Source organism: Pollicipes pollicipes, unplaced genomic scaffold (genome assembly GCF_011947565.3).
Source record: "Pollicipes pollicipes isolate AB1234 unplaced genomic scaffold, Ppol_2.1 Scaffold_4295;HRSCAF=5057_pilon_pilon_pilon, whole genome shotgun sequence".
Classification (NCBI taxonomy): Eukaryota; Metazoa; Arthropoda; class Thecostraca; order Pollicipedomorpha; family Pollicipedidae; genus Pollicipes; species Pollicipes pollicipes.
In genome coordinates this window covers 9,715,597-9,730,610 of record NW_023596461.1, presented here as the reverse complement: position 1 = coordinate 9,730,610, position 15,014 = coordinate 9,715,597, and the positions used below count along the sequence as shown (strand labels likewise).

At 54.8% G+C, this 15,014-nt stretch overlaps 1 protein-coding gene across 1 annotated transcript in view; it reads right to left on the bottom strand.

Annotated features, from left to right (window-relative positions):
• Window positions 1-9,103: 9,103 nt before the first annotated feature.
• Window positions 9,104-15,014, bottom strand: part of LOC119096362 (rap1 GTPase-activating protein 1-like) — a 47,254-nt gene continuing 41,343 nt past the window's right edge. The window contains 7 exon segments of the mRNA XM_037219214.1: window positions 9,104-10,115; window positions 10,413-10,680; window positions 11,232-11,602; window positions 11,832-11,997; window positions 12,656-12,782; window positions 13,014-13,165; window positions 13,751-13,989. Coding sequence (XP_037075109.1) covers window positions 9,981-10,115; window positions 10,413-10,680; window positions 11,232-11,602; window positions 11,832-11,997; window positions 12,656-12,782; window positions 13,014-13,165; window positions 13,751-13,989 — 1,458 coding nt within the window. The 3' untranslated portion in view covers window positions 9,104-9,980.

Here is a 15,014-nt window from a genome sequence, read left to right as displayed (position 1 = left end):
AGGAAAAGTGCCGGAAAAATCCCCGGATGATCATACCTTATTACATGACCTTGGAAATAAGGCAGTCTTGGAGAGACGAAGTAAAGAATTTTTCGTGTTTTAATAGTAAGAGCAGTTAAGTTATTTTAGAACACGACGAGGCTCATTTATCAAGCACTTAAGTTAATTATAACGTAAAACAACAACACGAGGACATATCACAACAGCATCTGGTACACGTGACCAGGATCGAAGATAAACGAACCGGAGCTAAAAAGAAAACGGAACGCGTACAAAGCTCGGGCTGTTACGCTAAACAAAGAGATCGAAGAGCTCTTTTCTGGAGATGAAGGAGCTAGTTGCATCGAACACAAGTGTCGGCAGCTTAAGGACCAACTGAAGACCATAAAGGAAGTTAGGGAAAACATCTGTGACATTTTACAGTGTGATGAAGAAGCTGTGAAATTTATGGAAGAAACACGTCCATTTACCGACGCTTGTGACGACCTGATGGTGATGGTATCAAAGAAACAGGACAATAATGCCACAGAAAAGACGAGAAACGAAAGTGTCTGTACAGTAAAAGGAATAAAATAACCGGAGCTGCCAGTGTTCGAAGCAAATGCAGCAAAATTCGAAGATTGGGAAGCTGTTTTTGGCGCATTCATTGGAGACAATGATATGGACCCGAAGTTAAAAATGTTATACCTAAAAAACAGCTTAGCCGGTGAAGCATTGAAGCTCGTAGAAAGCTACAGACCATCCGAGGCCGGCTACAGAAAAGCTAGAAAACAGGTGAAAGAAAAGTATGGTGGAAAAACGAGACGAATCCATCACGAACTCAACGAAATCCGACACTTCTCGAACATTGCTGAAGGAGACATGAAGCGCCTGGAACAGTTCGCCGATCGCGTGGCCTGTCTCATCACCTCATTGAAGGAGATCGGTTCAGTTAGCGACCTGTCTGATGTGTCGGCTTATTACATATACCTAACATAACGGCCGAAAAACTTCACCATTCGTGTTTCAAAACCTATCAAAGATTGTTGGGAACAGCAGGCCGTGAAGACAGCTTCGAAACCTTAGCTGAGTGGCTAGCTGAAGAAGCTCGGCTTGAAAATGGCGAAGGAGATGACCAAATCAGAAGACGAACCAGAAGCGATGCGACAGAAAAACAGAGGAAGAAGAGCGTATGCCGCGAACAAGACCAGCAAGTCACGTGATGCAGATCAGACGCAACCAAGCTGCTATGTGTGTCAAGCGCGTCACCTGCTGCGTGACTGCGCGGAGTTTCAAAGCTGGGATGTATAGAGAAGATACGGATTTGGCAATCAGAAAGGATCTGTTTGAGCTGCCTCAGCGGGAAGCACCGTGGCGTCACGTGCAGGTCATTCCCAGATATGCGGCTGATGGATGTGGCGGAAGCCATCACACTCTGCTGCACGCGCAGCAGCAGGAGCGGCATCAGCAACCGCATCGTATGCCGAGTGAAGACCAGCACGCGCAATGGCAAAATGTCACTGAAGTAAGAGTTTTGCCCATTTCGACATGCAAGTGAAAATAGCGGGATCAATTCCAGCGGTGCACCGAGAAGCTTGAATAATCCCAGCACAAGCTACAACACGACGACCTCAGGGCCGAAGGTGACACGTGGGAAAATAGCCTTCCAGACTGCGCCTGTAGTGGTACAATATGGTTGTACATTCGGTTCTGCTTAACGCGCTGCTTGATCCCTGCTCAGATGCCTCATTCATGACGAAGGCTGCCGCGAGTGAGCTAGAATTCGATGGAGAAGAGCAAGTGCTACAGCTGGGTACTGTCATCGGCACAGATGTCATCATGAAGACGGGCATCGTGAAGTTGTCAAGTCTCCACAGCAGCTACGAAGCGTCAGTGAATGTTCACGTGATCCAAAGTCTCGATGGTGCTTCAGTACGTGCTAACTGGAACGCAGTGAAGAAGCGGTGGCCGCATATGAGGACCGCACCATTCCCAAATATGAAGAACAGCAGTGTCGACATCCTCATCGGTCTGTGTGCGGAGACAGCTCAGCTATTTGTGCCGCTTAGCACCGTGAAAGACGCTGCCTCTGACCCAGTGGCAATTTTGACTCCCATGTGCTGGACTGCGTTTGGCTCTATCGAAGAGAAACACGTCGAATCTGAATCCTCTGACTTGAAGATGGGGAAGAACATGACTCACGTGTCAAAAACATTGAGGACTCACATCGCAAGAAAAACATGTCAAGAGGAAATAGAAGCGATTAAGTCAATGACCGATTTAGAGGTTATTCACATCAGAGCGTCAGAAGAGAGCCTCATGTCATGTGAAGAGCAGCGGGCGCTGAAAAAGGTATCGGAGTCACTGTCGCACATCGGTCATCGGTACCAGGCGGCGGTCCTGTGGAGAAACGGAGAGCCACAGCTGATGAGCAACTACAGCGCCGCAATGCAGCGTCTTGTGCGGTTGGAGCAATCTCTGAAGCGACTCAGTGGCGAGCTGCCGGCCAAGTACAGTGAAATTCTTGAAGAGTACGTGAAGAAGGGCTACATGTCAAAAGTGCCCGTCTCCGAAAGGACAAACATCGGCGATAGGGAGTGGTTCCCGCCACATTTTCCAGCCATCCGAGAGGAGAAAGTGTCAACAAAAATCCAGATTGTGTACGATGCAGCCGCTAAGTATCGAGGAGTGAGCCAGAATTCGCAAGTTCTCCCTGGGCCGTCCCTCTACACCGATCTCGTTGAGACTCTGCTCGGCTTTCGGCTGCACCGCATCGCGCTAATCGGCGACGCCTGCGAGATGTTCTTACAAGTTGAGCTCGCGTCAGATGACAGAAAATACCATCGAGTGCTGCGGCGAAATATGAAGGACGGGGAGCCCACAGTATACCAAGCAAACCGCTGGCTGTTTCGGGACGCGGCCGCTCCATTCGTCGCACAGTCCATTCTGAAAGAATACGCTCGAAAACATGCAGAGAAGTATCCACTGGGTTCGGATGTACTGCTGAAGCACCTTTACATGGATGACGGCATTCAATTGTTCAGGACAGAACAGGAGGCCACCGAAGCTAGGAAGCAGGTCAGCAGTATTCTCGAAGATGGTGGGATGAAGATTAAGAAGTGCATGTCAAACAATGCGAAAGTGCTGAAAGCGATCCCCGTCGAAGATAGAGCTATCAGCACGTGCCACTTCTTTGAAGATCATGGCTCGGTGCCGACGAAGACTTTTGGAGTAGTTTGGACAACAGATGAAGACCGCCTCTCCACAGACACGTCAAAATGAGGAACCCCGTCTGAAAACGACCAAAAGGACATGTCTGAGGGAGATGGCGTCTGTCTTCGACCCACTAGATCTGTTCGTGTCACTCACCATTCGAGCGAAGATGCTGTTTCAGCAGACATTGATCAGTGGAGTAGACTGGAATAACATACTGCCCGGCGACCAGCAGCTGAAGTGGTCTGGGTGGTTCGCCGACCTGCGGCAGCTCAGCAGTCTCTTAGCGCCGCGCTGCATTCATCCCTTCTCAGAAGTCACCCTTCAGGAGATTCACGTGTTCTGTGACGCGTCAGAACAAGCATATGGCGCAGCCATCTACGTCGTGTCCGAAAGTGGCGGCGAACGATCCTCTCAGCTCGCGCCGGCACGCGCGAGGGTGGCGCCGCGAGCGAAGAAGCAGACAATCCCAAGACTGGAGCTGATGGGCGCACTGCTGGGATTGAGACTTGTGAAGACGCTGTGCACGGCAATGGGAAAGACAACTGAAGACGCGCAATTTTGGTCTGACTCGATGGACGTGCTATGCTGGATTCGAAATGAAGTCCGCCGTTTTCAGCCGCTTGCCGCTCACAGGGTATCAAAGATTCGTGAGCTGACAACACCCGAGCAGTGCCAGCACGTGCAAAGGGTCGGACAACCCGGCGGACGCACCCACCAGGGGCTTGACTTTAAAGGATATTTCGGAGAGTCAGCTGTGGTGGCATGGACCGAAGTTTCTGCTGAGAGACGAAAGCAGATGGTCACGGAAGAAAGAATTCGCCACGGAAGAGTTCGACCAGTCTGAGATCAAGAAGGACCAGCAGAAGAACGTGTTTGCTGTACAAGCTCCGTCGGGTCCCTGCTGGCGGCTAAACCCGGCAAACTTCTCAAGCTGGACAAGACTATTGAGAGTTACAGCCTGTGTGCAGAGATTCACCAGAGTTCTACGCGAGAAGATCTCTCAAACGAGCACCTCTCCACCGGACAGAGAACTGAAACCAGCGGAACTTAAAGAAGCTGAGAAGTTCTGGGTTCAACAAGCACAGAAGGATGCGTTCCTAGATGAAATAGAGCAGCTTCAGCAAGTGAAGATGTCGGGCGCACGACCGCAGAGAGCATGCCGCCGGAGTTATGTGAAACAGCTCGGCCCATTCTTGGATGAAGATGGGACCATCCGAGTCGGCGGCCGACTGCAGCGATCAGAGCTGAGTTTTAAAGTCAAACACCCGATGCTTCTGCCGAAAAAGCACGCCATCAGCAGGCTGGTCATCCAGCATGTCCAAGAGAGAGCTGAACATAAACTGGGCGTAGAGCACACCTTAGATGAGCTGAGAACGAGGTTTTGGATTCCTGCAGCGAGAGAGATGATAAAGTCTTGGGTCCGCAGGTGCGTTTCGTGTCAACAGTTACAGAAGAAGCCAGAAACACAAGAAATGGCGCCGATGATAACTGCGCTGGTGCGTCCGTCTCTCCGAGCCTTGGACAGATGTGCTGTTGACTACGCCGGACCATTCTGGACCAAGCAGGGGCGAGGGAAGACGCGACAAAAGCGCTACCTATGCAATTTTGTCTGCCTACAAACCAAGGCTGCGCATCTGGAGAGGCCTACTCACTGGGCACCGCCAGCTTCATACGCGCTCTGATGCTGTTCATCTCGCGCCGAGGTCGACCAGCTGAGATCAGATCCGACAACGGGAGAAACTTTGAGAGGGCCGCTAAAGAACTGAGGGAGAAATTCAGGAGCTCAACAGCGATACGATTCAAAGAAAGCTCTCGAAATGCCGGATGAAGTGGATCTTCAATCCTCCTGGCGCACCCCATTTCAATGGAGTGTGTGAAGCGTTGGTCAAGGTGGGGAAGAAGGCGCAGGTGAAGACTTTGGAACGAGCGGATCTCACCGATGAGGAGCTGAACACAGCGTTCTGCAGAGCTGAAGGACTGCTCAACACCCGCCCACTGACAGCCGTCTCGTCTGATCCAAGCGACCTGCCGCCGCTGACACCGGGAGACTTCATCACGGGTCCATCAAGAGTTGAAATGACACCTTTAGCGAGCACAGATGGTTGCAACCTCCGACAGCGCTGGAGACGGTTGCAGCAGCTTAGCACAGAGTTCTGGCGTTGCTGGGTACGTGAATAACTACCGACTCTGCAAGCGCGACAGAAATGGACTGAAGTCAGAAAGAACCTGCGAGAAGGAGAAGTGGTCCTGCTTATTGATCCCAACGTGCCGCGGGGAACCTGGCCGATGGCGCGAGTCGAAAAGGCGTATCCAGGACCAGATGGCCTGGTCAGAGTGGTTGATGTGAAGACGTCAAAGGGACTATCCAAGGGGCCAGTCACCAAAATCATCCGCATGGAAATTGGGCAGTGATGCTCTCATGGGGGATGTAGAAGTGATGTTCCGAACGACGAGAGGGGTCATTCAGGGTCGGGGGGAGATGTTAAGGAGGATCTGTTGTATGTTGTGCGAGAGTGCTGCCCGCGCGACGGCGTATTTTTTAAAGAAGGAAATAGAGCAGTCTTGGATAGATGAAGTAAAGAATTTGTCGTGTTTTAATAGTAAGAGCAGTTATCTTATTCTAAAACATGACCAGTCCATTTATTAAGCACTCAAGTTAATCATAACGTAAAACACAACGCGAGGACATATCACAACAACAATTACAAATGAAGAAAGCTGGGGCGCCTCGAAACGAAATGGATCAAATCTGGTGATTTTTCCCAGTGTCTTTTCACCCTTTATCAAGGAGACCTTTACCAAGCTGTGTGCCGTCCCCATCCCTTCTTACCAAAACTTTAGCCTCTCCCCTAACATAAGACGGAGCTTGTGGGACTTGCGATGGGCTCTTTTCGGGCCTAAGCGCTTAGATGGGTCCTTTCCGGACCTGAGATGCCCACTTCCTCAGCGTAAAACGTGTCATTTAAAAACTTGAGAAGGGCCCTACCTGAATCTACGATGGGTCCTTCCCAGGCCTGGGAGGGCCTTTTCTGTGCTCACAATGGCCCAACCCAGACCTGAGACGGGCGCCTCCCGAGTTTACGATGGGCCGGTCCTGATCACAGACGGTCCCTTTGAGTCTACAACGGGCTATTTTAAAACCGGAAAAGGGCCCTTCCTGTGCCTGAAACCGTTGTAGGGTTTCCTACTTTGAAATTGATCCCTTCCGGGGCTGAGGTGGGCTCTACGCTTACTTGTGTTATAAATCATAAACGCACCCCTTCCACAAATCCGCTGGGGGCCATTCGGGCCGCCTGAACTATAGGGGAAAAGATGGTTTTGGCCTTTACCTCGTGCACTGGGGGTCGTTTGTCAAGCAGATACACCGCCCTTGGCTTTCTGAGCCTACCACAGGTCCACTCCAGACCAGGGATGGGCCCTTCCCAGGCCCAGAAAGTGAAATAGGCCTTTTCCGAGGCTTAATTTTACGTGTCTTCCGTATGGTGGGTCTCTACCTAACTTGGGACGAGCCGTTTCTGAACTTATCATGGACCCTTCCCAAACTTGAGAGGGCCATCTCTGAGACTACAATGGACCCTTTTCCCGGCCTGAGACGAGCCCTTTTTGAGCTTACGATGAACCCTTTCGAAACCAGATAGGGGCCCCCACCGTGCCGGAAAGTGACGTAAGTGTTTTCCCCTCTTGAAATGGGCCATTTCCAGCCTAAGATGAGCCCTTCGCGGACATGAAGCGATTCCCTTTTGAGCTTAATATGGGCCCTCTCCGGACCAGACATGAGTCGTCTACGCTTGATTTGGTAACACAGTGAGCAAATATTACCACATACCCGAGGGCCTCTTCTGGGCCACCTGAAATTATGGAGGAAGGGACAGAAAGGGACCTTTGCCCCCGTCTTTTGAGACGGGGGGCAGTTTGGCCCCGCTGCCCCCGGATACGCCGCCACTGATTGGTATACTTTTTAAGTGGAAAAGGCTGTTCTGGACAGTACAATTCTATGTTTAGTAAATATGCTCCTCAATGCGTTATGGTTTGATTACATTATTATACATTGCATAGCATTTATTGAGTGCCAACTGACGACTGTTTTATGTGAAAATAGCGGTCACGAACGCCAGATATGAACACCTCGACAGCAATATTTTCCTTGGCCTTGATCACCGCATGACTTATGAAATAGCAGGATTTGAATGACGTTATTATGACGTCATGAATTTCAAGATGACTGAAAAACTCCCTGATATACCTTTCCTCATTTTTGTGGGCGAGTAGTTCAGAAACTAGAAGGGCTTAGGTCTTAAGAAGGGCAGAATTGCGCACAGCACCAAAACGCCTTTCAGATGGCTATTTAATTTCAAAACCCCAAATAAATGCGGAGCACTTCCTTTAAACAACAGCTTTTCGCTCGACCCTCGGAGTAGGAATAGGGTTCTGCTTCTGACAAGCTACCTGATTTACGGCTAGTCTTGAGTCCCCACATAGGTGCAAGGTCCCATCAGCTTTAAGCACGACCAACAACGGTGCACCCCGCTTACTGTGACTAATTTCTTCCCAAAGTCCAAGGCGAAGCTCTCTCTGCAACTCATCATCAACCCGCTGCCGATAAACCGAGGGAACTGGGATGCTGTTATTGTATTGGTTAAGGCGTCTGCGTTAGCCACTGCGCGTCTGGGAAACCAGAGGTACGGGGTTCGATTGCCCGCGGTGCCCGTCCTGCCTGCCAGGTTGAGAGGCAGGCGACACCGTATAGCCTCAGCAGCTGGGTGCGTCGTAAAGTCCCAATGGCATGACACAAGCCGAGGGAGCTGAGCGAACCTTAAAAACCGTGGCATAGACCCGGACCGACAGCGATGGACACCTCCTCTCCCTAGAAGCAACTGAGCTCATCTTCGAACACGTCCGAGAACTTCTTCAGCAGCGGCTGCAGCCGAGGGTCTGCTGACACACCGGTCACGCAGCAAACGGCAGCCCAAATGCGCCAACCAATCGTGACCCAGGGTACATGGGTCAGCCCCCTTCACAAAAATCAACGGCAATCTTGCCGACAGTGACCCGTGTTCGACACAAACGACCACTTCTCCCGCCAAGATCAAAGTCTCTCCTTTGTAAGTCTGTGGTTTCATACCGCTCGATTTTATCACCTTCAAGCCGCACCTAGGAAAACTCGCCCCGCGAGCACACAGACATCGCTGCAGCAGTGCTCTCCTCCATCCGGGTACCGCGGCCGTTCAGCTTCAGATCCACGAACAACGGCGGTCGGCGCTCGCGCCGCCCGCAGCTAGCCGGGAGAAATGTTGATGAACCTCCCCGTCTGCAGCGCCGCCTCCCACCAGTGCCTCCACTGCGTCGTCTGTCTCGTCGAGCTGGCCGACGCGACCGGTACATCTCGGTCGACAGGTCTCCTGAGCGCGTCCCATCTCGCCGCACCTAAAACAGCGGCGCCACCTCACCTAGTATGTGGACGGAGAGTGCCGGCGGCTGCAGCAGCGGTCGGAGGGGCTCGCGCGCCCTGAACCTCCGCGCCGCGCCATCAACCTAGCGGGGTGCGGGGTGGCGCCCGGCGCCACCCCGCGGCTAGACGAGTCCATTTCGAGTTCATTTTCGCGTATGAAAAAGTGCGGTAGAAAGCAATGCAGCATGAAGAAATGTGTATCCGAAAAAAATGTGTGCAACGGATAGCGCAGACGAACTTTTGTGTCAAAGATGCATATCCACATTATGTAATTTCCGCTCCATCACTTCTGCCAGCTCCGTTTTGCATGTTGCCCATTTCCACTCAGAGATATCAGCACAGCCTGGATCCAGCCTCTGGTGTGGCACCTTCGGCATTGCGAGCGGCCCAACACCAGCGCGTGTTACCAAACCAGACGAAAAGCCCACGACGCGTCCGTCCATCCACACCATAGACGGCTCAAAACTTCGCACGTTTATTCGCCACCTCGCGAAGAGCGTACATAGAGGGTACGGACTATCTCACACACAAATCACATAGACGCACAGCGAGGAGAGGCAGCCGCAGCTCGGGCCGCGGCCACAGCACCACGCTGCCGCTGACTGCACGGCTGCGGCCGAGGCCGAGCCGCCTCGCGGCACCGCCGACAGCACACTGAGGTCACTGGACAGTTGATCCCTGACCCCGCCGAAATCGCCGTGTCGCCGGACGCGACGCCGCGACCGGCGCCGGCGGCGCCACCGGTGACGCAAGTTATTACCAGTGTAAGAAAATAGCTGACGCAGCTCCGCGACTTGGAGAAACAGAAGCGTTCAGACACACGTGCAGACAAGTTTCCGGGGCACGGGTATAATATATATTCCCCGGTTCGATGACAGTCGCGTGCGCCTAGCACTACATGCAAATGAATTGACTAAGTCGACCGCGGTCGGCCGGGCACCAAGCGGACTGTGGAGCACGGCGTCTCCCGCCGCCGTGGGACGAGCTGGGGTGAACACAAACAGATTTGTACACTGCTCCCACGCCCCCGGAATGTGACCTCCCGTCCGTAACACAGAGCTATATAGAGCACAATTCAAGCGGCAAACGATTATTCACTTCTCTTTGGATTGAGGCGCGGGCGGAGGACGCACATGCCTTCCCGGACAGCCAATCGGCGCGGGCGGAGAGCGCACACGCCTTCCCGGACAGCCAATTGGCGCGGGCGGAGAGCGCACACGCCTTTCCGGACAGCCAATCGACCGCGCCGGGTGCCACACTACGGGAAGCTTAGCCAATCAGCGGGAGCGAGACGCTACACTGCGGAAAGCTAAGCCAATCGGCGGGCGCGGTGGCCCTACACGGCCGAGAGCTCCGCCCCGAACTCCTTCACCAGGGAGCGGAGCCGCGCGATCTCCCGACTCGCCGTCGTCATGTCCTGCTGCAGCTTCATCTCGTTGGCTTTCAGCTTTTTGATGTCGCGCTGGCAAGTCTGCGAAGAAGGGTGGCGGTGAACGTGACGCAGCGCTCGGCACGTACGCCGTCCACCTCGTTCAGAGGCGTCCTACCCTATGCGCTGCTCACTCCACATGTTAGGGATACGGAGAACACCTTGCGGAGAACATCGTTTTAAAGAATAGTTCGCGAGTCACACCACGTGCCTTTGTCTGTACAGAACGCTCAGCTTTCATATTTACAGACGCATGACGTCATGCGGATGCACTGACGTCATCGTCACCAGCACAAACACCAGGATACCACCTCCCTGCTCAATGCGCAGCTCACTCACCACATTCTGTCGCAAAAGATCGAGTTTGTCGTTTTTCAGCGCGCTGACTTCCGTCTTCAGCCGCTCCAGCTCCTTAATGAGGTCGCTGGCGGCGCTGGGATCGGGCTGCTCGTCGGCGCAAAACGAACACGACAGCCGCTTGTTCTCCGTCGAGCCCATGCTCTCCATGCCCGTGTCCGAGTCGTCATGGTAGCCGTTGCCGTGGTAACCAGCCGGCTCCAGGTCGACCGAGTTCAGCGACGAGTCGTCACTCTCGGACATGGCCACCCTGCCGGACGGGAAACCACCGCTGTAGATGCCGAGCGCGGTGTCGCGAAAGTGTGGACAACGAGCGCCGCGCCACAGACTGGCACGCCACGCCCGATGCCTCTTTATAATGATCCACTACGTGGCCGTGCGGTGTAAAATGAGGGGAAAAGGGAATCAGACATGCTACACCATGTAATAGGGGAATACGACGGAGGTCGTCGAACTGTCTTGTATCGAGCGGTGTCCGCGATTGCAGGGACAATATAAGGCCCGTGAACCCATGGAGCAACCAGGGTTCGAACCTGGGCCCTCACGTGGGAGCCGAAGGCGTTAACCATTCGACATCAGGCCCCTCCATATACTTCATGGCGCCTCAGAGAGCACATCCGCGGTGTTCCAATAGGGATGAACACGGTCTGCACGGTGTATCTCACCACGGTGTGGGCCCATCACCACATGTGCCACGAGCGGCCCAAGATAGCAGCACAGACCGCCGGCAACCCGTGCTGCACCGTCAGGGACCTGACACACCTGACCCCCTGACCCAACCCTGCCCCATGCCTGACCCACCTCTGGGTCCGGTGGGGCGTGGCATCCGGGCTGGAGGAGGCCGAGCTGCAGGTGCGGTAGCTGGACGGCTGGCTGGAGACCGAGCTCAGCGTGTCCTTGTTGGAGGCGCCCGACGAGGTGCGCTTGGTGAGCGGCTTGTGCGCGCGGAACACGAGCGCGCCGTCGGCGGCCGGGCTGGGCGGCGGCCGGCGCCGCTCGTCCGGCTGACTCTTGGAGCGCGACGTCAACGCCTTGCGCACCGTGCTCAGAATGCCGGACGACTCGCGCGGCGGCTCGGCGCCGGCCGGCGGCGCCTGCAGGCCGCAGAACTGCAGACTGCGCGACCGCAGCTCGTCCACCAGGTTCGAGAGCAGCGATGTCCGCGTCCGCGTCTGGGAATGACGTCAGCACGGTCACGGGCCGGCAGGAGCGGACGGGTGACGTCACGTCTGCCCAGCAGCTGCGGTGACACACGAACCATCAGCTGGTGCTTTTAACAAAGTAAACCTTTGTTAGAGGCCGGAGATTGAAAAGATATGTGTAGTAGATTAATATAGACAGGTGCTCGAAAAACTGCCGAGTCTGATGAGGACACGTGTTTTTGTGTGGAGGAGAAATCACCTCGAGTTTAGCGAACTTGTCCGCCTTGTAGCACGCGTTCTCCGCGTTGATGAGCTTGGTGAGCAAAAACTCCCTGAGCTCAGGCCCCTTCTTGAAGACGGCTGGACTGGGCAGAGTCGGGCCGAAGAAGGGCACGTCGTTTCGTGCCGCCACGCTGACCTTGTACCTGCGGACGGCAGCCGGACAGGTCAGACACGGCGACACCAGACACGCTGTCACGCCGGCCCAGACGGAGACAGGGGAGGAAAGTTCCCCGAAACAACAAAGCGAATTGAGATGCCATTTCTCAGCCAGGTTGGGTACATGCCAGTGGTGCTGGGAACTCGCTCGCTATCCAGATGAAGCCGTCGTATTTCCGCGCCGACCGTAAAAACTGTATGGAGCCGTGACTTGTGGCAACAAATTACCTGTCCAGGAGTGTAAGGCAAACCGGCGCAACAAATGGACTACGAAAAACAGGCCATTGTTCCTCGCGTTCCCCAGCATAAATCTCCAGAATGTTTACCGTTTGACCGCTGCAGGGAAACATTTCTAAGTCCCGAGGGAAATACAGGGCATGCATGCGTCCTTTGTCGTATGAACGTGTCGGCGGCGACTGGCCAGTAACTCGCCCCCCCCCCCCCCCCCACCGCCACTGCGGAAGCTAGTGGAAACCTTCCAAAACCCAGCACGGACAAAATTTCGGCGTCTGCAAGGCCCGCCGACCGCGGTCTAATCGTAACTGCATTACCCGCCGGCTGCTGACGCCCGGCCTGAGCATCAGCAGCCGACCGCAAGCGGCCATCCAGCGCCGCCCTGGCCGCCAGCCCGGCCGCGCCCCTCACCGAGTGCCGCTGGAGCACGGCTCGATGACCTGCACCACGATGTAGGCGTGCAGGAAGTGCGAGGCGATCATCTCGGGCGCGAATGGCGTGTTGGCCTCTTGGAACACGATCGCCACGATGTCGTTGCCTGCCGGGTACGGCGCGGGTCAGTGGCGTCGGCACGTGACCCTTCGCCTTCGCGTCCGCCGGTCACTCCAGCTGCGCACGTCCGCCCCCAGGCAATGGCTCCTATTTCGGAGACGAACACTGCGCTCCGGAGCAAGCCAGCACGTGACGCGTAGGTCGGCACTGACGTCACGCGCCAGGCAAGAGCCGGACTTAGACGCCTCGGGCCGTCTCACGACCTGACCGCGCTCACCTATGTGCCGCTTCCGCTGCAGCTGCTGCGCGTCGTTCTCGGTATAGGGCAGCAGTGTAGAGACGTGCAGCATGATCTCGCGATCCTTGAACGTGTCGTATACGGTGTGCTCGCCGGTCTGGCCGTGCTGCGTGTCCAGACCGCCCCGGTACCTGCCAGAGGAGGTGGAGTCGTCACACGCCGTGCCACGCGCTACATTCTCAGACATTGGTACCGCGCGAGCATCGTGTTGCGGTACTTACCCGCCGCCTCCCCACCCTGTCCTGTCATTAGCTGGGCCTACAGCCGTCTTAGATTGAGAATGACAAATGATAAATCGTACCCATTACTGTAATTTCACGTCCCATTTCCTGACCTTCAACGCAAGTAATTATTTAAGCAGGTTTATTTAACATTTCGATGCGATACTGCCACGTAACCGGGCACTATCTTTGACTGCGAAGGATCCACTCGTAGAACGAGCATCTTAGCAAGATGATCTATTTAATTTGTCGTACAACAGTCGACTTTAATCTCCGGAAAGTCCCATCCTCCGGGAAAAACTCGCGACAAATTACACTGGAGGCGCTTACTTCAACAGGGCGTGTTTGTTGATGAAATGTAGGCCCATCCTCTTCAGATCTTTTCCCCAAATGCGTCACAAACTACGAAAGCCAAACATCGTCAGTTCTACACAAACCCGCCGCCCACGGCACGAGACCGGAGGCGGCGATTGGCGGCAGATCGCTCCCACTCACCCCTTGTGGTCCTTGAGAGGAATACGCTGGCCCAGCATGTCGAGAAACTCGTCCATGGCCTGGCTGTGACTGCGGTTACCGAAGAGCTCCTCCTCGCGCGTCTGGCCCTGCCGCTGGTAGATGACGCCGAACTTGAAGTGGTTGACTAGTACGTGTTCGTCGTAGGCCAGCAGCAGGTCGGCGGCGCCGGGCGCCAGCACCGGCTCCAGGCGCTCCAGCGACAGGTCGTCGTTCAGCAGCTGCAACAAGCGACGGCCGGGGTTAGAAAAAGGGCCGGCCGGGTCAGAGGCATGGCCAGCCTGGGTCAGAGACAGGGCCCGGCCGGGGTCAGAGACGTTGGCCAGCCGGGCGGCACGCTTGGGCTCCCGGTCATGCAGCTCGGGCATTGAAAACGACTGCCTTCAGGGGTGGAAAGGCCAGACAACGACACGGGGAAAGATAACACGCACCACAGAGCCCAGTGCGGCATGGCTGCACGCAACGTGGGGACGTTTCCTTTGTTATTCAAAACAGGCTTCACCCTTGAATTGCAAGCATGGCGCTACCGTGCCAACACAGCGCACTTTCAGTGTTTTTTTTTTTTTTTGCCCGCGAGTTACTACTCTTCGTGGATCGTGACAACGTAGAACGCAGCTGATTCTCGGAGTCAGTCGTCACTACCGCCGGCTCCTCCTCTCCCCCCGCCCCCGTTCGCTGGTTGCGCAGCGCCCTTTTCTATGCGGACTAGCTGACTGCTCGCAGTGGTGAAACAATGGACGCCCGTCCGCGCGTCCTGGCAACACTGACATGGACGAAGAAGGATTAGACGGAGAGTCGCCCGCCGCCTACGATAAGCCGGGCGGCAAAAAAAAAAAACACGGCTCCGGGCTGGGACAGACTTCCACTCGGGGAGGTAAAGTGGACTGCTGAATGGGCGCAGCCATTGCCGCCGGGGGGACAGGATTGTTCACAAGATACATACGTGTCCCCTACAAAGATGACAAGGTAAGGTGACATACTTTGGAGGGAAAAACTGGACGTACGACTATGTAGCACGTCGGGCGACTTGTATCAGGCGGAAGAAAACTTGTAATCAAAGATCGTGCGCCTTATCGTGCGTGACGCGCATATCCGTGCTTCTATCACACAAAACTGGCGTTCCGGCCAGTTGAGCATGGGTCGAAGCGACGAATATGTAAATCTGGAGCATTTAACCAAAGCTCAAGACCTCGAAACTACCCACTAATTACGGTGAAAGGGTGTCGGTGTTGGGCCGGTCCACCGC